Source organism: Pelophylax lessonae, assembly GCF_965119305.1.
Source record: "Pelophylax lessonae genome assembly, chromosome: 5".
Taxonomy (NCBI): domain Eukaryota; kingdom Metazoa; phylum Chordata; class Amphibia; order Anura; family Ranidae; genus Pelophylax; species Pelophylax lessonae.
The window spans coordinates 239,834,509-239,858,956 of record NC_138772.1 but is presented as its reverse complement, the minus strand read 5'-3'; the positions used below and the strand labels follow the sequence as shown (position 1 = coordinate 239,858,956).

General features: G+C 43.2%; 1 protein-coding gene across 2 annotated transcripts in view; it reads left to right on the top strand.

Moving 5' to 3' along the window:
- The window catches only part of RECK (reversion inducing cysteine rich protein with kazal motifs), a gene marked incomplete at its 3' end in the record, with an annotated part of 1,214,950 nt that overhangs the window by 1,159,442 nt on the left and 31,060 nt on the right, over window positions 1–24,448 (top strand). For both annotated transcript variants that reach the window (XM_082258598.1, XM_082258597.1), the window contains exon 19: window positions 7,059–7,132. In XM_082258598.1, coding sequence (XP_082114724.1) covers window positions 7,059–7,132 — 74 coding nt within the window. The remainder of the gene's footprint in view (window positions 1–7,058; window positions 7,133–24,448) is intronic.

The following is a 24,448-nucleotide window of genomic DNA, read 5'->3' as shown; positions in this document are numbered from 1 at the left end:
GGTGTCTCGAGCTATGGTTGTTTTATTGTTGCCTTTAATTCACTGCATCCTTTGCCTCTCTGCACTCCGGCCTTTCCCTTGGTGGTAGGGGTGATCCCGCCATCTGGGGGTTGCTGGGGGGCAGACTGGCTCTGGGGGAATTTTTATCACTAACTCCTTGGAGTATTCTCCTCTTGTGACCAGATAATTGGGGCATGTATATTACTTTCAGGGTTCTTTGCACACTAATGTTCTTCTCTCTACAGGTGTTAGGCTATACGGTTGTTTGGCAGGCTCCCCTCCCTCATTTCTGGGCGACAATGGGTACTCACTTTCTACCTCCTTTTCTTCCTTCCATCCCTTTATATCTAAGTAATGTCACAGGGTTCACTGTTGTTTAGGGTTGTGATATTTCTTGGGCTATTTTGTCAGGGCTGTTCCGTGTCCCGATAGGTTCTGCCCCTCCCTCCGTGCCCTACTGCTGTACTCCTGCATGTAGGGCTACCCCCCCTCGCTTTTTCCTTATAAATCTAGGCTGTAGGCCCCTATACTTTGGCTTGTATACCGGAGTTGCTCCCCTGGTTTCCTGCATTTCTTGGGCTCCACTTTTAGCTTTCAAAGGCCTTATCAGGTGCTTGGTGCTGACTCCCATTTTTGGATTTTTTTTTTACCTTCCACACTCGCCAACGGCTGAGGTATATACCTCTACCGAATTAGTTCCGAATTCTTTCCCTGTCCCTTCCCTAGTGGGGTAAAGCAGCTGGTCTTCTAATACCCTCGGTCTTTGTCCCCCTGCTCGCTTCCCCTTTCCTCTTTGTTTTTCCCTGATTTCCCTCCCCCGTCTCACCTCCCTTTCTTCTTACCTCCCCCCCCCCCTTTTTTTTTTGGTTTGGATTGTACCTGTTGATACCATGCCGCGTATCCCTCAGTTAGACCCGGACGCCCTAAAACTGAAAATAGTTTCCCTCAACACTAAGGGTCTTAACACGCCACAGAAACGATCCACGGTTCTAACGCATATGCGTAGACTCCGAGCGGACGTGGTCTTTCTTCAGGAAACCGATTTTTGGTCTGATGCCATTCCCCGCTGTTGCAACAAATATTATCCTACTGTTTTTCACGCTACATCAGCTGACTCTAAGACTAAGGGGGTTTCGATTCTGATTGCCAAGTCTGTTCCCTTAACCATTTCGGCCTCTTTAGTGGACCCTCAGGGACGCTACCTCTTCCTGACTGGGTCTATTCGAGATCAGCCTCTTACTTTAGTGAATGTTTACAGTCCGAATTCCTCTCAAGTCTCCTTTTTCCGCGCTGTGGTTGCTGAACTGATTCCCTTCCAAAAGGGCACTCTCATTTTTGGGGGCGATTTCAACGTCCCTCTGGACCCTCTGTTGGACACTTCCACGGGCTCCTCTTGCCTTCCCTACAAGGCACTGAAACAAATTAGACTGAGCCTTCAGGAATTGTTCCTGCATGACTCTTGGCGCACTATGCATGCACGTGATAAAGATTTCACTTTCTTTTCCCCGCTTCACAAGAAGTATTCCAGGATAGATTACTTCTTTCTATCACAGCGGGACTTGATATATCTTACGGACACTACGATCGAACCATCTGTTATCTCCGATCACAACCCGATCACGATGTTGTTGACTCTGCCCCTCTATGCCCCGCGGGACAGGATCTGGAGGCTGGACGCCTCCCTGCTGACGGACCCTGCCCGACTCGCCGAAATCTGCTCCGCCCTTGTGGACTATTTTCGCTGTAACTCTACCCCTGACACGTCCCTGATCACCCAGTGGGCTGCACACAAGTGTGTGATTCGGGGAAAACTTTTGGCGCTCTCCTCTGCACTACGAAAACAGAGGGAAGCGACCATTTCTGAGTATTTGTCTCAAATCTCCGCCCTGGAGAGGGCTCACAAGAGGATGCTGGCTCAGGCAACGCACGACGCTCTCATGGATACTAGAGAAAAGCTCCGGCTGGAGCTAGACAGGAGGACGCGTAGGAGCTTTTTACTGTCTCAGAAGCTCTTTTATGAGCACGGCAACAAAAGTGGCCGCCTTCTGGCGAGGGCCTTGCATGCCCGAAAAGCCAAAGCGGTCGTTCATCACCTTCGATCTGATTCTGGCTCGCGTATTTCCAATAATAGGGACATTGCTGGTGCATTTGAGAGGTATTATCGCCAGCTGTATAATCTCCCGTGTGGGGACTCCCCCTCCTCTGCCTCTGAGTCGAGAATGCATGTCCTCGACGATTTCCTTAACAGAAACCTGACTCAGGGGATTTCGTCGGATTTCAAGACTTCTCTTGAAGCCCCCATCACCCAACTTGAATGGTCGTTGGCACTTAAACAGCTCAAGCCGAACAGGAGTCCGGGCCCGGATGGCCTGTCTGCGGCTTACTATAAATCTTTTGCAGATGTTCTGTCCACCCCATTTTTCGAGGCGTTTAACTCTCTTTCAGCAGACCAGCCCCTGTCACCGTGTATGCTGGAAGCTCACATAGTTGTTATCCCGAAAGAGGGGAAGGATTCGACCTCTCCGTCCAATTATAGGCCGATCTCGTTATTAAACGTGGACATAAAAATCTTTGCTAGAATTATGGCAAACAGGTTGCTTCCTCTCCTCTCTAAAGGGATACATCTGGATCAGGTTGGATTTATCCCTGGTCGGGAGGCCAGGGATAATACCATCAAAACTATTAACCTTCACCATGTTCTTTCGGTGTCCCAGCAGAGGGGGTTCCTTCTCTCCTTGGATGCTGAGAAGGCATTTGATAGGGTGTCGTGGGACTACATGGAAGCTGCCCTTCGCGCTTGGGGGTTGGGCCCACGCATGATGTGCTTCCTTATGTCCCTTTACGCTAATCCGTGTGCCCGGGTCCGGGTTAACGACACCCTATCGAGTGCCTTCCCCGTTCGTAACGGGACTAGACAGGGGTGTCCTTTGTCCCCCCTACTTTTTGTGCTGACTTTGGAACCTCTCCTGAACAGTATTAGGGGTAACCCGTCTATTCGTGGGGTTAAGTTTGCTGCCAAGGAGTACAAGATAGCTGCTTACGCAGACAATCTCTTGCTGTTTTTGACTGACCCTATTACTACTCTTCCTTCGGTCATGCAGGAGTTCCGTCATTTCGCCTCTTTGTCCAACATGAAAATCAATTTTGCCAAATCCTTTGCGCTAAATGTCTCCTTATCCCCTCAAGAAGTACAAATGTGCAAAACCAATTTTCGCTTTGTATGGAAGCAAGACTCCTTGACGTATCTAGGCATTCAGATTCCGGCTGATCTGCAACACCTGTTCCTCCGGAACTTTCCCCCAATTCTCCTCAAAATCAAGCAGGATCTCCTCGCTTGGACTCGACTGCCTCTGTCTTGGTTTGGGCGTGCTGCGGTCTTAAAGATGAACGTTCTGCCGCGGCTTTTGTATGTTCTCCAAACGGTTCCAGCAGCTATCCCGCGGTCCTTCTTTGGGGACTACAAACGTCTTGTGTCCACATTCTTATGGTATGATAAACATCCCCGCATCCATTACGACCTTCTTTGCTTGCCCAAACATAAAGGGGGTATCGGTCTTCCTGATGCTCAAAACTATCACATGGCATGTCACTTAACCAGAATCATCGATTGGAACGTCCACAAGCTGCACAAGGACTGGGTGTCCCTGGAAGGTGGCTTTACTACACTCGATTTGGCTACATCCCCGTGGCTGCGTCCCACTCATCTGCCGCTCTCTCTTCGGCTTCATCCTCTGATTGGTCCTACTCTCCAGTCCTTCCGCACGACATGTAAAGCGCGTGGTGTCTCGCGGGCCCAGGGTCCGATGACCCCGCTCAGACTCAATCCTGACTTCCCCCCCGGAATGCACCATCATTATTTGCTTGACCACTGGCCACAGGACCAATTGTGCATTCACCATGTCAGCGATGGAGTAGAGATCTTTCCGGCCTCTTCTATTGCTCAGAGGGCAGGGAAACCCCCCATTCCACCTTGGTCTTTCCTTCTGCTGGCTCACTACGTGCGAGCGTTTGTTAGGAGGTTCCCCTGTCAGGACTCCCTGACCACGTTTGATGGGCTCTGTCAACAGGAGGGCCCCCTCCGTAGACTCATCTCCATCACGCACTCTCTCCTGTTTGAGGACTCGGGTCAGCTCACACGCTCCCGCTGTGTAGCTTGGGAGAAAGACCTTGCCTGTTCGTTCTCTGAGGACGAATGGGGGCAGATCTTCTTGAAAAACCACAAATGTTCGCGAAACGTTACGACCCAAGAAAACGGTTATAAAATTATTTCACGGTGGTACCGCACTCCGACGCTCCTTCATAAGATCTCACCTTCCGTACCCTCCACCTGTTGGAGGTGCCTAGCGGACACCGGCTCTCTTATCCATGTTCTGTGGTCTTGCCCGCGTCTGACAGCATTCTGGACGGAGGTCCACCGACTTATTAAGCAGGTGACTACGGACGATCTGGACTTCTCGCCGGCTCAATTTCTCTTGCACCATTCCCCCACTTCGCATGCTTCCTACACGAAATCACTTGCTGCTCAGATGATCAATGCTGCACGCCAATGCGTTCCTGTTTTGTGGAATTCTACCCAGGCACCTACGATTAAACAGTGGCTGCATCGAATTGCTGTTATTGCGGAAATGGAGGAGCTCATTCACATAGCCAATGATACCCCCACTAAATATCACAAGAAATGGGCGTGCTGGGCTCACTTCACAACCACACCGGAATTTTCTACACTTATCGCTTAAATTGTATTTGCTCTTTTCCTGCTACCTTCAGGTTTGACATCCCGTACTGAGGCTACATAGATTATGTCTTGGTTTTCCGAATAGATGCCCTCATACCCAATGTTTCTATTTTGACTGGCTATCATTACACACGGATAGATATTAGCTTCTAGGTGTCCCCATTTCTCCCCCCACCCCCCCCCCCTTTTTTTTTTTTTTCTCCTCTCCCTTTTCACCGCCTTCCCCTTCCCCCTCCTCGCCCTCCCTCTTCCTTCCTTCCCCTCCCTCCTTCTCCCTTCCCCCTTCCCACCCCCTACCTTATTTGGGTGCTCCGACCCGTCTGGCTGGCCCACGCGGCTCGCACCTCTCCTCAGCCTTTTCTAATGACCATTTTTCATGTTCTCTTTTGGTACTACCCCCCCCCTCGTTGCTGTGCCTGGGCCGGTAGGGCCCAGGGCACGTCCACAAACAGGGTCATGACCCGTTCGCTTTGAGTGCCTTATAGTGGGTTTTTTGGTGTACCCTTGCGGGTTATACATGCAAGATTCAGTACTTGCTCCAGGACCGTTCTGTATAGATCGGAGTATGCAATGATTGGAGTTGGTCCTGAGTCCTATTGACCCTTTTATGTTTGCATATGTGGGTGGGTGACTTAATTGTTTTGTTATCTACTGTATGTGCATGTTTGCTCGCATATGGTTGTTTACTTTGCTGTATTGTATCTTTATTATTCAATAAAACGTTTTGACAAAAAAAAAAAAAATTGGTAGATTTACCATCGCGTTTGAAGAGCATACTTTGCAGATGTGAATCTTTTGGGTTTCACCTCACTCCTTTTCGGTGACTCGAAGTTTGGCTTTCCTCCAACGAGATGTGGAGCAGCGTCTGGCCTCAGGTACCATCAAGGGCCAGTTTCGGCCTTGGTGGTTTTCTTTCATCGTCCTTTGGCTACGCTTTCTGTGGTTCGCACCTTTGTTCAGGGGGTTCGCCACTTGGCTCCCCCAGTGCGGTCTCCATTGCCTTTGTGGGATCTCAACTTGGTGCTGTCGATTCTTCAGTAACCATCGTTGGAAAATATTTGCGGGATTCCTCTGCTTACATTGTCCCAGAAGGTTGCCTTCTTTGTGGCTTTTTCTTCTGTACGTAGGGTGTCGGAGCTGGCAGCTTGTCGTCATTCACCTTACTTGGTGGTTTACGGAGATAAAGTGGTGCTTCGTCCCTGCCAGACATTCCTTCCTAAGATTGTCTCTGGTTTAATATTAAATAAAGGCATTGTGTTACCTTCCTTGTGTCCTAAGCCTAAGCACCCTAAAGAGATTGCCTTACATTCTTTGGATGTGGTTTGGGCAATCAGGGTGTACCTGGCAGGTACTAAGTCGTTCCGAAAATCGGATTCCCTATTTGTCCTTACAGATGGACCCTGTAATGGGCTGGCCAAATCTGTGCAATCATTTCCAGATGGATTAGGCAGACAGTGGTGCAGGCCTATTCCATTAAGGGTCAGGATCCTCCTTTCCCTGTTAAGGCGCATTCTACAAGGGCGCTTAGTGCCTCTTGGGTCTTCTGTCATCATGCATCAGTGGTGCAGGTTTGCAAGGCGGCCACCTGGTCGTCCATGCCCACTTTCACAAAATTTAAGCTGCATGTGTTTGCATCTGTGGATGCTTCCTTTGGCTGCAAGGGTTTGTAGGCCACTGTTGGAGAGGATTAGTCCTCTTTGAGGGTGTACCTTTTTGTCAGGGGAGCTCCAGTTGTTCCTGGTTGAGCTCCTATTTTACCTGGTTGGCTACATTTAGCCTTCGGGAAGTATGTTTATTACTATGTTCCTCCCAACCCTCAAATTGACACTGTTTTGGGATATCAAGAGGTCAAGAAGATATGGACCCGTGTCCATCAATGTACGAAAGAGAAAACTGGATTTTTGTCCGTATTTTGTCCGTGTTCATTGACAGACACAGCACCCGCCCCTCTATTGAGTTGAGTTATATGTTCTTCTAAAACTGCTTGTTACAAAACTGAAGACCTATAGCAGGAAGTGAGATTATACCCCCTGGGACTGCCCTATAGGCGTAGTCAAACTTATTTCTGCCTAGTGTCCTACTCCTGTAGGGGGCAGCATAAACCCAAGGGTCAAGAAGATATGGAGGTGTGTCTGTCAGTGAACATCAGAGAGAAAGATTTTACGGTAAGACAAAAATCCAGTTTTTATTTTGCAGTTTGTACTAAATCCTATTGCACTGTACATGTTCTAGATCATTACAACACTATATCGTTAATGGATACATGACAAATCTGTGCAGGATCTTTAAATGGTACTGACTTTTCTTTTGTTTGTGTACTCAGGAGCATGCTGTCCATTGTGTTCTGGCGGTTTAAGGATTTTATACGACAAAGAAAAACTAGATACCTTTGCTAAGGTAAATTTGTATATGTCTGTAATGTTCTGAAATGCTGTAGACTGTTTACGAATGTTGGGTATGTTAAATACTGGCCAATTTAAATTATTTTTACTTTTTTTTTTTTATAAAGAATACTTTTTTCCTAAGCGTGTACTATTTTTATTGCCCAATTCTGCATTCTTTACTGTTTTGAATATTAGCAGATATTTAAGTAATATTATAATGGAATCGCTGGGAACTTTGCCCAGTAAATATTTTACTGCTTTTCTTCCAAGTGATATATTCAATAGAATTTGCTTGGCATGCCACAGTCTCATTCACCCTATTTACAATGTGATTACCCCAGGAAAATGTGGCTGCCAGTCAACAGCTATCAAATATCACCTGCACAGTAAGCTGCAGATGAATTTGCCACAAGAAGTTCTCTACGGTGCTATACTTTCAGCGCCAGCAAGGTTAACTGTCACTATTTTTGTCATTTAAAAAAATAAATTTTGGCTACCTCCTCATCCCCTCAGAAATAACCAGGCCCCTGCTGTGTTGATACTATCCCACAATGCACTTGCCGATATTTGGACTAACATCAAAAAGAGCAAGAGATGTCACAGAGGACTCTGGGGGGATGGTTTTTGTACATCAAATCTAAAGAGTGTTTCTCCAAGGGCCAGTTCACACCAAAGAAATGCAGTCTGGATGCGTTCCAGATTCTTTTCTGCATGCACGTTTTTGACGCGTTTTTTGATGTGTTCCAGTGCATTTTTGGTGCATTTTTGATGCAGTCTAGTGCATTTTTATTCCCCTCTTTTTTTCTTACTCTTAAATAAGGACATGTGTGATTCAGTGAGTTTTTGGTGCATTCTGGTTTGTTTTTTGTGCATTTTACAGCGTTCCAGTACAGTCCAGTGCAGCAAAAATGCAACATGTTCCACTTTTTTTTTCTGGAACTGGAAAGCACTGGTATGAACTAAGTCATTGGAAACCATATGACCTACTTTCCATGCATTTTTGATGCAGAAAAAAATAATGGCCCTAATAGAAGCAAAAAAACATTGACATCTCTGGCCCTCTATATATTTTTTTTCATCCCTATCCAAATTACAAGGCTTGACTCTGAAATCTACCCTTTTATTCATTTTCCCTCTACTCCTTGCCTTTTCTTTTTTTCCCTCTTTTTCGCTCCTTTTATTATCCTTTTTCATTCCAACTCTTTGTCCTCTTCTTTCCCCACACACACACACATATACCTCACTAAACATATTTTCATTAAATTCCCCAACAACCTACACCTTCAAACTCCTTCTACCCTCCCTACATAGTATTCCTTACTGCCTATCCTAATAAGCCCTTTTCTGTACATGAAACCCCTGAGGCTTTAATGTTTTTTTCTTCAAGGACATACCTTTCTACTATTTAATATCTAAAGTTTTAAGGACAACCTTTATTTTCTCTATATAGTTACATCTTATCACTAGTAACCCATGATCCTAAATTGGTGGTATTCTGTTATAAATATCTTGGATGCTGTTTAAACTTTAAGTAACTTTTAGAACAATCACTAATGCCATTATTTCTGTATGTTGATGTTAAAAAAAATACAAAGTCCAAAGAGTGAATCTGTTGCCAGTGTTTTAATGAAAATGTCTTTTAAATTGCATTATTACTGCATTATTACTATAACCACTTCAATAAAGGGCACTTTCACCCCCTTCCTGCCCAGACCAATTTTCAACTGTCAGCGCTGTCACTGTGCTTCTCTATACTTTCCATTGGCAACCATTTTTGTGTGGCTCAGGGCACTTCAGATCTTTCAGCTGCAGAAGAAGCGTGGAGAAGCGGTTTGTCTTTCTCTCTGACACTGTGTAGGGGTTTTTTAGTCTTTTGGGGGCATTCCCACACTTGCTTATTCAGTTAGCTGTTTCTGTTAAGGGGGGCTCCAGCAGCAGCGTGGGACCGCGGTGCGGACCGCAATCGCCGATTTTAGGGCCAGCACTCCTTTTTTTTTTTTTTTTTTATATCTTTGCCTAAATGGAGTCCTACGGTGAAAATGTCCCCACTGATCTTGTATGTGCATCCGGATCACCTTCCCTAGCTTCTCTATCTGCAGCCATTGAAATTTTGGCGTCCAAAGTTGATCTTGCTTCAATTAATTTTTATTTGATTTTTTCACAAAAGGAAGACAAACATATGAAAAGCATAATAAATTAAAATAATGAAAAAAAAAAAAAGGATAAATATAAATATGTTAGTAGATTACACTACATTATGACATTATATCTAGCAAGAACAGGAAACGTAAAGATTCAGTACTGTATACGTTCAAGACCTAGGAGAATACCTGGTAAATACCTAGGAAGTACCCAGGAAATACCTAGGGAATACCTAGGGAAATACCATCATGCCTTGAGTCACGCCATAAACTGGCGTTAGTATTCCATTAGACACTATGGAAGTAGGGGCTTTGTTGCCAGAGGAGCCAAGCACTATGGAATTTATTACTACGGAACACAGAATAGGCATATGCCTTTTCCAAGGAGAAGTGTTGGTTAACTAAACTTATTACCTCTATATGGGAAGGGGCTATAGGTTGTTTCCAACATCTAGCGATAACCGTTTTGGCTGCTATCAATATGTGTATAAACACCGTTCTGATATCAAATGGTATTTTTTCAATACCCAAAAATAGTAGCGCTATTGCGGGTTCGGGTTTGATCAATATACCCGAAACTTCAGAAAGTATTTCAAAGGTTTTCCTCCAAAAACTAATGAGGCCTTTACAAGACCAGAATATATGAAAAATTGTGCCAGTTTGGTCACACTTACGCCAACACAATGAATCATATTTAGGGTATATTGTGGACAGGCGGTAGGGGGTCAGATACCATCTAGTAATTATTTTCTGAAATTGTTCCCAGTGTGTGACACATTGTGTTTCTTTATAAGACATGCGTATCGCCAATCTCCATTGCTCGTTGGAGAAGGACAAACCGAGGTTTCTTTCCCATTTCATCATATAAGATGATTTAAAAAAGATAAGTTTCTGCTGTAATTGATTATAAAATAGCGATATAACTTTAAACTTGGAATTTGGATCTGTAAGATATTTCCAAAGTGGTTGAGGGATTTCAAGTTTAGGGAGTGGGTGTTTAGATATGAAGCTCACTATGCTAATGTAAGCAAAGACAGCCTGGTGGGTGAGCGAATATTCTCGTTGAAGGGCTGCAAAAGATTTAATAATGTTATCTTGATACAATTGCGTGACTGTGTCAATACCTGCTGCCACCAATTTATTAATATGAACACAAGGAAGCAAAATGCTCATTGTTGATAAGGGTATGGGAACTGATATGTTATTTTGCTGTGGTTGTGACTGTAATTGGGTGGTTAGGTAACGCCAAGACTGTAAAGAAGCTCTTATTGTTAGCGGGAGGGTCTGAATTGTTATAGGTTTCCACATGTCTGCCAAAAGTAATGTATATAAATCTTGTGAATTAGATAGTGCGGCTTCTATTGGAAGCCACGGGAGAGATACTTTATGGGTTCTATGGGTAAACCAATACTGTAGAGGAGCCAGACGGGATGCATGGTAATAGTCCTCAAGGCTTGGTAGTCCCAACCCACCAACTGATTTATGTCGTATCATATGTAAATATGCGCATCTTGCTCATTTCCCCTGCCAGATAAAGGTGCGCAGGAGTTTGTTGAGTGAATTGATATAGTGTTTAGGAATGTGAATCGGAAGAGCGCGAAAGATGTATAAAATCTTAGGAAGGCACGTCATTTTAAATGCAGCTATTCTTCCAGCCCATGATAATTCTGTCTTCTTTAATTTATTAGTGTCATTGGAAATAGAAGTTAACAGTGATCGCATATTAAATGTCTGTAGCCCTGAGGTCGGAAATGTCAAAGCTATACCCAGATATTGCAAAACTTGGGGGGGTCCATGTGTAGGGTAGCTTTTGCTTAAGTTGAGTAAGTGCGTGGCCCTGTATACCCATGTTTAGGATCACTGATTTATCAAAATTAACCTTATAGTAGGAAATATTGCTAAATGTTTGCAAAATATCATGGACGGCAGGTAGGGACACGATGGGGTTCGTCAAACTCAAAATTATATCATCAGCAAAAAGCGTGATGGTATGTTGTAAGTGCTGAGATTTAAAGCCGGAAACCCTAGAGTTTTGTCTTAACGTTTCCGCCAAGGGTTCGATCAATAAATTAAATATCAGAGGGGAGAGTGGGCAGCCCTGGCGCGTGCCATTTAGTATTGGAAAAGTTTTAGATAGGGTGCCCGCGGAGAGCACTCTAGCGGTTGGGGAGTTGTATAAACTCATAATAGACCAAAGAATCGGTCCAATGAAACCAAACTTTTCCAATACTGCACTCATATACCCCCAATGGACGCGATCAAACGCCTTCTCTGCATCTATAGATAAGAGCAGAGAAGGCGTTTTAGTGCGCTCAGCCTGATGGAGCAGGTTGATGACTCGCCTTGTAGCGTCAGGGGCCTGTCTCCCCTTGACGAATCCCATCTGGTCCTCCTTTATCAAGGTAGGCAAAATTAATGCGATCCTATTAGCTATAAGTTTAGCGTATAACTTAATATCATTGTTCAGGAGAGATATCGGCCTGTAGCTAGCGGGATCAGTAGGAGATTTACCCACTTTGGGGATTGTAACGATATTAGCCTGTAACATTTCAGTGGGTAATATACCCAACTTAACCGTGTTTGAAAAAAGATTCAAAAGGTGGGGTGCAAGTTGATCTTGCATGGACCTGAGATATTCATTTGTGAATCCATCAGGGCCTGGAGACTTGTTTATGGGCATAGTTGCAAGTGTATCCATCAGTTCTTTAATAGTGAATGGTCTGTTTAGTTGTGTTAGTGTGTCAGTCATCAAGGTCGGAAAATGAAGGTTGTGTAGGAAATCGCGAATGGATGCGTCCGTCGGTTGAGGAGTGTCTTTGTCTAGCTTAAGACTATATAAAGTGCTGTAGTAATCAGCGAACGCATCCGCTATTTCTTGTGGATGTAAATGTTTGTTACCCGTATGTGGATGCACAATGCCTTCAATCCTCGTTTTAACTCTCTTCGTCTTAATCCTAGATGACAAAAATTTACCTGCTTTATTATGTGCAGAGTAATACTGCATATGGAGATGTGCTAGCATGTTTTCGTGACGTTCCAACAAGAGTCTTCTAAGATCAGCACGGAGGGAACCCAGTCTAGAAGCATTGGATGGAGAAGGGGACTTTTTATTCGCAGTATCCAAAACTTGGATATCGCGAATAAGATCTTCCATTTTGCGATTGAACCTCCTCTTCAGCTTAGCCCCCAACTGAATGAGGAGTCCCCTCGCAAAGGCCTTATGTGTAATCCACAGCATGGCCGGATCTATATCCGGAGTATTATTGATAGAAAAAAATTCTTCCAGCTGGGCTTTCAGAAATTTAAGGGACTCTGGATCTGATAGGATAGAGTTGTTACATCGCCACAGAAATGTAGCAGGGGAAACAGGGCGATGGGACAATGACATGTGAATTGCGGCATGGTCTGACCATGTTATTGGAGAAACAGATGTATGGGTGACATACGATAGTGTTTGTATGTCAACTAAAAACATGTCAATTCTACTGTAGGAGTTATGGCTCACGGAGAAGTAGGAATAATCCCTCTCCTCCGCGTGCTGATAACGCCACATATCGTGGAGCCCCTCAGAGTGGATAAATGTAGCTAAAGAAGGAGCCGAAGATCTTCCTTTAGAGGAAGTGTCCATACCGTGGTTTGCCACCATATTAAAATCTCCGCAAACAATTAATCTCCCTGATTTAAGTTTATTAATTTTTACCCACAGTTTGCGGAAAAACCTCATTTCATGCGTGTTGGGGGCGTACACATTTACTATGGTGTATAGGCAATTATCAATAGTGCAGTTAAGTATAATGTAACGATCTTCTGTATCCGACACCACCCTATTGGAGGTGAAGGACACTGAATCTCTAATTGCCACCAAGACTCCTCTTTTTTTTCCCCTGCTGAGGATTGAAAAATGTGCGGGTAATCCTTGTGGGAGCATCTCGGGCTGTGGTCTAGTTGGAAATGTGTCTCTTGAATGGCGAGAATATCTGCCCTATGGGAGCATGCTTCCTTCCACATGGAGTACCTCTTAGCCGGGTGATTTAACCCCCTGACATTTAAAGATAATAGTTGTAAAGACATAGTAGTACATACTGTTTTGGAGCATGAGTTGTTGATATATATTAGGAGGATGGTACCTTAGATGTATAGTAGGTTTGAAAACCTCTGGCCAGTGCCGAGTTATAATTAAGGTGGTTCGGTCAGCATGGAGTAGGAAGTCAAGTAAAAACGACCGTTCGGCCGGGCTTAAGTGCCGGTCCGAAGGGTAACCCAAAGCATGATGGTATTTCGTATCGATCGTAGTATAAGGCTTCGTGTGTTCATCGTAAGCCTGATCTGCAAGAAAAAGCAAAACGAAATAAGAATAGAAAAAAAAGAAGAAAAAGAAAAATAAAAAATAAAAAACCAACATATAAACATACAAACAATCGTACAGACAGACAATACATATATAAAAAAAAATGAGGCCCAAACGGATCAAGTGCGCAGCTGTAGCTGCATCTTCAATGAGAGAAAAAAAAGCACGATGTAGGGTGCTATTCAAAAAGAAAAACAGGGGGTCTCACTCCATCTAGCTCAAAAAAGTGAGTGGATCTAGAAGAACGATTGGCGACCTGCCAATCAGGTTGTAGATGCCGTGGTTTCTGATCGTCGCTGTCTTCTTGCAGGTCGATTTTATCTGGGAGGATGTTCCATTGGCGAAGGCATCTTAGCCCTGGTTCCCTAGTAGTAATCTGAGAAGTTGAACCTTGATGGGTCACACATAGCTTAGCCGGGTATTTCCACTTGTACAATATTTTATTGTCACAAAGAGCTTTAGTTATTGTGTTAAGGTTACGCCTCATTTGGAGGGTATGCTGGGAATAATCCGGAAAAATCTGTAGTGACGCAGCCTGATCAGGAAGACGATCCTTTTTCCTAAAGGTGTCCAGGATTTTTTCTTTCACTTGGAAAAAATGGATTCTCACCAATACATCCCTGGGGGTCTCTTGAGATAAAAAAGAGGGTTTCGGGATACGATGTACCCTATCTATGGTAAGATCAGAGTCCGTGAGGTCAGGCATGGCTTTGGAGAAGAGATCGTGCACAAAACCTGGTAGTTGAGACGTTTGTATAGATTCAGGGATTCCCCTTATCTTAAGGTTATTTCGCCTCGACCTATCCTCCAAGTCAGCTATTTTAGCTTGCAAGCGTTGTATGTCTTCTTGCTGTGAGAGGTGAGAATCAATTAAAGCATTATGAGATTGCACAAACTCTCCCATTTTGATCTCCACTACGTCCACTCTGTCTCCCATCTGGTGCAGTTCTTTCTGACAGTACTGAATTGATGTTAAGATGTTGTTTTGCATAGATTTGTGGAATATTGATAACATTTCCTTCAGTGTCATATCTGACACTGGTTGGCCCGTAGTTGGGAGATGTATAAATGGGTCTGGCTGTGGTGTGGAAGATCACACCAAAGTTGATCTTGTCATGTCACAAGTTCATATTCAAAAATGGCCGCTGCCCTCTCAGTCTTCTGATTCAGAGCCTGATATGGTTGCCACGGACAACGCCCTCCCCAAGGGATCCCAGTCCTCACACTCAGATGGTGAGGAGGATGAGTCCTCCTCCGCTGCTGCGCAGGAACGCGCTTTGGTTGAAGCACTTGTTCGCTCCGTCAGGGAGACTTTGAACATTGATGATGAGCCCACCCAGTGAGGTAAGAGGGTTGTCTTTGGCTTCCGCAAAGCCCCCGACTCTCATCGAGCTCACAGACCAAATGGCCCAGGCCATGGTGCATGGTGCATCTGTGTGATGCCCTGGAGGAGGCCCACCTGGTCGCATGGTTGTCTGCGGTGGGGATTGCCCTCCGCCGCATTGGTTTGGCTAAAGGGTTGGTCGGCGAACCATGCCTCAAAGAAGAGATCCCCTATATGGGGGAACGCCTTTTTGGGGAATCCTTGGATGAGATTGTCAAGAGTGTCACAGGGGGTTAGAGTACCCTCCTGCCCCAATCTGCAAAAGGCAAAGTACCCCGCGCGTGGTGGGATCCTTCCTTCAAGGCTCACCAGGGGCCTTCCGTGCCTCAGTGGCGCAGGAAAAAGGGTAATCTTTCAAGGCCTCCGGCGGAAATAAAGAGTCCTGGTCTGGTAAGCCCAGACAGGTCAGTCTGGTGCTCAATCTTCTTCCACATGAAGGGACACCCTTACCTATTTCAGGGGTGTGGGGGAACCTCTGCGTTACTTTCAGAAACCCTGGACGTCTCTAATTCAGGACAAATGGGTTCACAAACTGATTCATTCAGGGTACAAGATCGAGTTCCGATCTCGCCACGCAGACAGGTTCTTTCCATCACATTTCCTTCTGTCTCCTGGTCATTTAGCGGATCTCAAGGGGGCAGTGCAAGATCTTCTTGCTCACGGCCTTATTGTCCCGGTTCCTCAGCGGGATAGATTTTGTGTTTTTTATTCAAACCTGTTCACAGTGCCCAGGAATTTTCTCCTGGAGGAGAAACCTCTGACTTAGCAGGGCAAGATCAGGTCCCTCAGGGACAGCGATCTCTCCTCCCCTACGGACCTGCATAAGGTCCCTGGGGCTGATGGTTTCAGCTTTCAAGGCGATCCCGTTTGCTAGGTTTCACACAAGGACTCTGCAAGCAGAGATTCTTGCCAGATGGAACAGGGATCCACATGGATGGACAGGATGATATGTTTGAGTCGTTTCTCGAGGTCGGAGCTTTGGCGGTGGCTTCTGTCGCCCGTCAGTCAGGGCAAATCTTTTCTGCCCCTCTTGTGGACGGTGATCACCACGGATGCCAGCCTGACGGGCTGGGGTGGAGTACTGGACACCCTGTGTGCCCAGCGGACGTGGTAGACAGAGGACTCCTCCTTGCCAATAAATGTCCTGGAGCTCAGGGCGATCAAGCTCTGCCTGCCCCATTGAGCGACTCAGTTGCACGGTCGCCCTGTTAGGGTTCAAACCGACAATGCCTGGCTTTAGCTTACATCAATCAACAAGGGGGCACCAGGAATGCCCGGGCGGCCTAGGAAGTGGCTGAGATTTTGACATGGGCCGAGGTGCACATTGCAGCTATCTCCGTGGTTCGCTTCCCTGGAGTGGTGACATGGCAGACGGACTATCTGAGTCATCAGTCCTTGGACCAGAGGGAATGGTCCCTGCATCCGGAGGTGTTTTCATCTCCCATGTGCCCGGTGGGGGACTCCGTGCGTTGATCTGTTCGAGTCCTGTCTTAACAAAAAGGTGGAAAGGTTCGTGGCCAGGGCCTGAGATCCTCTGGCGGATGCCACAGACACGTTGGTGGTGCCTTGGTACTGGTATCAGCTGATTTATGCCTTTCCCCTTATTCAACTGTTGTGCAGGTTCCTCCGCAGGTTGACGTTGTGGTTGCCAAGCAAAGTCCTTTCTTGTATTAAAAGTCCTTTCTTGTATTAACAGAGGCATGGACTCCAGAGAGAGAGATATCATTTTGCCCCTGTAAAAATCATTAGTAAGACCTCATCTGGAATATGCAGTTCAGTTTTGGGCACCAGTTTTTAAAAAGGATATCGGGGAACTGGAGAAAGTGCAGAGAAGGGCAACCAAACTGATAAGAGGCATGGAGGAGCTAAGCTATGAGAAAATATTAGAGGAACTGACTTTATTCTCTATTGAGAAGAGGAGATTAAGGGGGGGATATGTTTAACATGTATAAATACATAAGGGGTCCAAATAGTGAACTCGGTGTTGAGTTATTCACTTTAAAGTCAACAAAGAGGACAAGGGGGCCCTCTTTATGTCTAGAGGAAAACAGATTTATTCTCCAAATACGGAAAGGTTTCTTCACCGTAAGAGCTGTGAAAATGTGGAATAGACTCCCTCCAGAGGTGGTTCTGGCTAGCTCACTAGATTGCTTTAAAAAAGGCCTGGATTCTTTCCTTGGTGTACATATTATAAATGGGTACTAATATTTATAGGTAAAGTTTATCCAGGGAATATCCAATTGCTTCTTGGGGGATTAGGAAGGAATTTTTATACCCCTGCTGTAGGAGTTTTTCCGCCTTTCTCTGGATCAACTACGGGTATAGGATTGTGTATATGGGATTGTATGGTTGGGTTTTCTTTACTGTTTTTTTTTTTTTTTTTATTGGTTGAGCCAGATAGACTTGTGTCTTTTTTTCAACCTGACTAACTGTGTAAAATACAAACTTAATTGCAACACTGGTTAATAGGTTTTTCTCAGCGATATAAATGAAATGAAAGGATTAATTTCTCCCAGGATAAGTAAAAACCATATAATAAAGAATTCATTATCAGAAAAATGCGTCTGCGATTTACGTAGCCAACAGTTACTCCTCTGCAGTTGGAGTGAGAGTTAAACTACGTAAAACGTGAAACTGGTTCGCTAATATAGCGCCAAAACAAGAATGGTCACAATAGTAAACAATGAATATAAAAACGGTTGCTTATAACTGTGAAATTCACTATTCTAAGCAATCATAGTGGGTAAAAAAAAAATTAAAAATCCTTATCCCCTCTGTGGGTACTATGATAACACTGTATTGCTCTGATCACAGTATAAAAAAAAAAAAAAATTAAAAAAAGGTTTTAAAAAAGAAAAAAATATTTAACCACTTCAGCCCGGAAGGTTTTACCCCCTTAATGACCAGGCCATTTTTTGCAATTTGACACTGCGTTACTTTACTGGAAAATTGCGTGGTCATGCAACGCTGTACCCAAATACAATTGATGTCCTTTTTTTACCACAAATAGAGCTTTTTGATCACCTCTGAAAGAAGGTAGAAAGCCTATGCGCTGCTAGTTGGGTAAAAGAAAGAAGGGAGTCAAAGGGGAAGTAGATATTGGGAGTCAAAGGGGAAGTAGATATTGGTAGGATATAAATAATTGGTCAAATTCCCACACAAAACCAGCAGCCAATTCTGTATTTTCACAAATACTAACAGAAATGAAGGTATGTATAGTGACCCGGCGCTAGTTTGAAAAAAAAAAACATGTAAAGCATTTAAAAAACGCATACAATTCACTAAATATGCATAAAGCTTATATACCAGATTAAAAAAAATGTTATCCAATGGATAGGAAGAAAAGCAATGTCAAAGTTGGTGAATGGATCCAAATATCAAAGGATATAAAATAAAATAAAACGCATCCAGCAGCCAAGAATTTTTTCTAAAAAATGAGGAAACGCATCAAACAGCAAAAAAAATTCCAAGTGAATAAAATGAGATAAAACATGTGCTGCAGGTGGAAAATTGAAGATAGAAGGATATTCACAAACACATGTGATGTATGTTCATGACACATTCAAGGTATGGTGTTAAAACCATAATCAAAAGTGAAAAAATGAAAAAAAGGTGTTATGAATAAAATTGTGTCCTAATGTTCAAGTGCCAAGTGAAATGCAAAGTGAAATAAATAATGTTGGATATAACTAAATGCGAAATATCAAATACAATTTCTTGATCAAATATATAAACAATGTAAAGAATGTATCTATATATAAAGTCTTAATGCCAACAAAGTGCTTCAAACTCCGTGAACCAGTGATAAATATTCACAATATAAAGTCCATGTGCAATCAAAGGATTGGCCGTAAACCAGAAGTAACGTCACCCGGTATCCTCCAGACGCATTGCGTCACAAAGCACGTGACTTTCTCAAGGGTCCTTTGAGCTACTGGGAGTGTCGCATTGAGTCAGTGGAAGGCATGAGATCCCCCACAAAAAAAGCCCCCAATAGAAAAAGAAAAGAAGAAACCCATCATCTCCATCCTTGGAGTGGATACCAGCTTAAGCGCCTATATTGGTGCAATGTGAGGTGAGCGGCCATGGCACTTATTTTTTGGATTTTTTGGTCACGCTGGATCACATCACTTGGATTTTACTAAAGTCACTTTTATTGATTTACTTTTAAGAAATCACCATCAGTCACTTCATCCTTTGATTGCACATGGACTTTATATTGTGAATATTTATCACTGGTTCAAAGAGTGTGAAGCACTTTGTTGGCATTAAGACTTTATATATAGATACATTCTTTATTTTGTTTATATATTTGATCAAGAAATTGTATTTGATATTTTGCATTTAGTTATATCCAACATTATTTATTTCACTTTGCATTTCACTTGGCACTTGAACATTAGGACACAATTTTATTCATAACACCTTTTTTTTCATTTTTTCACTTTTGATTATGGTTTCAACACCATACCTTGAATGTGTCATGGTCATACATCACATGTGTTTGTGAATAGCCTTCTATCTTCTATTTTCCACCTGCAGCACATGTTTTATCTCATTTTATTTACTTGGAATTTTTTTGCTGTTTGATGCGCTTCCTCATTTTTTAGAAAAAATTCTTGGCTGCTGGATGCGTTTTATTTTATATCCTTTGATATTTGGATCCATTCACCAGTTTTGACATTGCTTTTCTTCCTATCCATTGGATAACATTTTTTTTAATCTGGTATATAAGCTTTATGCATATTTAGTGAATTGTATGCGTTTTTTAAATGCTTTACATGTTTTTTTTTTTCGAACTAGCGCCGGTTCACTATACATACCTTCATTTCTGTTAGTGTTTGTGAAAATACAGAATTGGCTGCTGGTTTTGTGTGGGAATTTGTCCAATTATTTATATCCTACCAATATCTACTTCCCCTTTGACTCCCTTCTTTCTTTTACCCAACTAGCAGTGCATAGGCTTTCTACCTTCTTTCAGAGGTGATCAAATGCCACCAAAAGAAAGCTCTATTTGTGGGGAAAAAAAGGGCGTCAATTGCATTTGGGTACAGCGTCGCATGTCCATGCAATTTTCCAGTAAAGTAACGCAGTGTCAAATTGCAAAAAATGGCCTGGTCATTAAGGGGGTAAAACCTTCCAGGGCTGAAGTGGTTAATTATTTTTTTCTTTTTTTTAAAACCTTTTTTTACATTTTTTTTTTTATATACTGTGTTCAGAGCAATACAGTGTTACCATAGTACCCACAGAGGGGATAAGGATTTTTAATTTTTTTTTTACCCACTATGATTGCTTAGAATAGTGAATTTCACAGTTATAAGCAACCGTTTTATCATTCATTGTTTACTATTGTGACTAGCTGTGATTGACCACAACTTATGTTACAGATGGGCTGTGATTGGCCCTGTCTGTACCATGTGATCACCGTGACCAATCAAACAGAGATCAACACAATAGTACACAATGAATAGAAGCCATCCAGTTGTCATTGATCTGCTGTAATTGGTCACAGCAATCATTGGGTACCAACAGCAGTCTGGTGGACACAGCAGGTGACAGATCACGGTGGAAAGCGGCCATATCCTGGGAGGATGTCATATGACATCTACTCAGATTAACAGTGCTCCTACCCGGCCATCATTTTACAATAGGGTGGGAAGCAGTTAATTACTTTTTTTTTCTAATTCATTGATGGACACAAGATTTAGAAACAATTGTGTCTAACTACTGCCTATAAAGGATTTGGACGCTTTCCAACAAAAAAATTGACCAGGCTGGTTTAACCCCTCCCATTCCAAGCATGCCTCAGTTTTTGTTAGTGTTCTAGTAAGATAGATGGCTACAAGCTGCTTGAACTGATCTTTTAATGCAGCTATGCAGTTCAATGTGCCCTCAGCATTAGCTGTACCTGGGTCCTACTGGAATGGATGAGTAAATATTAACCAACTCAGCACTACAGACATACAGGGCCTAATTCAGTATAAGTTTGGAGTAGAGCTGCTCACTTCTCCAGAAATAACTCCAGCCTAAACTCATTGCATCCTAATTAGGTAAGTGGCTGGAGTTAAACCATCAACTAGATGCTTTAATGAATTCGGAGTTGGAGTTAACTTAGACTGAATTCGGGTTTGGAGTTAACTTAGGCTGAATTTGAGTTTGGAGTTAGCCAAATTCCCTTTGTGTTTTTCATAAAAGGAAATTTGTCTATTCTGAATCACTATTACACAGCAATGTCATTTATTATGGTTTATTTTAATTTTAAGGTATAGTTATGTATCTTATGTGTTTTAACCTTTAGATTTTCTAATAGCAGACTACACAGCTGTCTAATTAGCAGTCTTCATTCTTTATTCATCTGAAACTTTCAGGCATATCTGATTGTATTCAGCACTTTGGTGTAGTGGGCTAAGCTCACAGCTAAAGATTGCTAGGTCATGAGTTCAAGGCCCAACCATGATAACACCCTGTGTGCCATAATTTTTTTTTTTGGCCACATAGTAATACATTGGCTACATCACCTAAAATTGCATGTCAATGGCCTTGTATATTCAAGAAACAAACATGCATATCTGCAGGGTGCAATTATGCATTTGCCAAGTTTCAGTATTTATTTATAGCTGTCTAAAATTTAAGAAGGTGATGGCACACTTGGGATTTGAACTCATGCTCTCAGTGTTTATAGCCAGGAACACTAACCACTAAACCATTGAGCTGAGCATGATTACCCCTGGAATATTTATTCCCATGTTTCAATAGTTAGTCAGCTTTTTATACTGTTGCATTTTGAATGACAATTGTGCGGTCATGCAACCCTGTACCTAACACAAATGTATGACAGTATTTTCATAAAAAATAGTGCTTTCTTTTGGTGGTATTTGATCACTGCAAGGTTTTTTTTCTATTGGCAAAAAGAAGACCTAAATGTTTGACCCCTAAAATAATGTGTTTTTGTTTATGTAATAAAATTTGGTAAATCAATATGTTTTTTGTTGCACTGACGAGCATTGATGAGGCTGCGCTGGCAGGCACTGATGAGACACTAATATGCAGCACTGATAGATAGATAGGTGGCACTGATATGCAGCATTGATGGGCATTGATAGGTGGCACTGATGGGCAATGATTGGCACTGGTGGGCAGCACTGAAAGATGGTAATGATGGGCAGCACTGATGAGGAGGGCACTAACAGGTTCCCTGAGCACTGATTGGCATCAATGGTGGCATGGGTGGGCATCCCTGGTGGCTCTAGTGGCATCCCCCAAGGGTCTGCACTGGTAATCAATGCTCTGATTACAAGCACAGACCCCCCCCCCACACACACACTTACTTTGCATATGAATGCCATTTCTTCACAGCTGAAAGTGGCCCTCACCATGATTAGCCAGTTGATTGTGACCTCTTGCTGGAATGTGTGCAAGCCAATTTGGTGTCATTTCTGGTCCAGGGCGAACGCCAATGTGCCATTTGCAATTTATTGTAAAGAGATTTTGCTTAATTTTAAAAATGGCGCACACAGACAACTAAAATGTATTGGAAATGTTTTACCTAGGCCAGTGATGGTAACCCTTAACCCCCCCCCCCCCCCAAGATGTTTTTGCCCTACATTTCCCAAAATGCTCATGTACTCTGCAGTGTAGGTGAGCATCATGGGAAATGTTACAAAACACCTGTGTTGCCAAGGTTCATCACTGACCTAAGCCAACTAAAAAAGGTGAGTGAGCGCTGTAGCAATCTTTTATTTAGTAATCATTTTTAGTGATTTTTTTATTAAATGTTTTGGTTACATTCATCCACAGCGACTGAATGGAAATTTTGTATTATTCCTTAATTTATATATTTTTAGCTAAATATATACATAAACACTTTAATTTTTTCTTACAATTTAGCCCACACACACACCACCCCCCCCCACACACACACACACACACACACACACCACACACACACACACACACCACCACCCCCCCCCCACACACCACCCCCACCCACACACACACCACCCCCACCCACACACACACCACCCCCACCCACACACACACCACCCCCACCCACACACACACACACACACACACCACCCCCACACACACACCACCCACACCCACACACACCACCCACACACACACCACCCACACCCACACACACCACCCACACACACCACCCACACACACCACCCACACACACCACCCACCACCCACACACACACCACACACACACACACACACACACACCACACACACTTCGCTGGAGTAAATGGAGAAACCCTACCCAAGTTCATACTGTACTGCCATTGCACACACACAAAAAATACAAGAAATGGATTACATTCAACAGACACAAAAGATATCTGAATTACATCCAGACAAATATGAAGAAAAGAAAACAAAAAACCAGGAGCTGTGTACAAATGAATAAGCTTTATTGAACATGTATAAAACATCAGTAATCACTCAAGCAAGCATGTGAAATGTGAAATGTGCAATGCCCCCCCCCCCCCCAAACCCCCAAATCAAGTAATTTTTATTCAAATTACAGTGCAAAGATACAACATATGATGGATAGATAGAGCTTACAATATCCAAAAGTCAAGCAAAATAAGTAGACACCTTAGTATTAAGCATAAAACATACCCAACATACTTTTATGTTAATTGTTTGCATGAGCCTGCCTTTTCATTTAAATACCATCAAATCAGTAGAACATACAGCTACACAGAGGCATGAAAATAAAAAAAAATGTATAGAGTACATAAAGACACACTTTGCAAAAACTATACCAAACAGTTAGAGCATGAAAAGTATTCATCCAACAGAATACACTTACTGCAATATGGATCTTTAGGCATGCCAGCAAACCCCCACCCCAAAAGCAAATTCGGACATAAAGACCTGTGGCCCTTCCACAGGCCAAATGATATGATCTCATACATCCCTTAATATAACCTTGGTTAAACTACACCCACCCAGTATAGGAAACGCCCAGCAAAGTAATTAATTGGGTCTGTTGGTTCCTAAACCAAAATCACCAGTTCACTAATGAATGAGTGTTTGGCTGGCCATCCATGATCAAAGTTTCTTACAAGTCAACACACATAACAAATGCTTTCAATAATCTCAGCATGAGCACAAAGTGGCTTTTTCATTTAGACTAATGCCTCGTACACACGTACTGATCATCGGCCGACCGATCGGCCGTCTTTTGTCCAGGGCTGTCCTGTCTGTTGAAAACTGCAAAAGACTGCACACGAATTTTGTCGGCCAACAACAGACGACTGCAGAAGTGATGTCATGTGATGGTTAACTTTCCGTGTGTTTTTTCTTTTCTGAGCATGCTCAGTCTTGCAAATCTGCTGATTGTCGGCCGAATTCTGTACTGACTGGCGAACAATTGGCCGTTCTGGTGTTGGCCAACAAAAATTTTAATGCCTGCACGACAGATTCTGTTCGGCCGAAAATGCG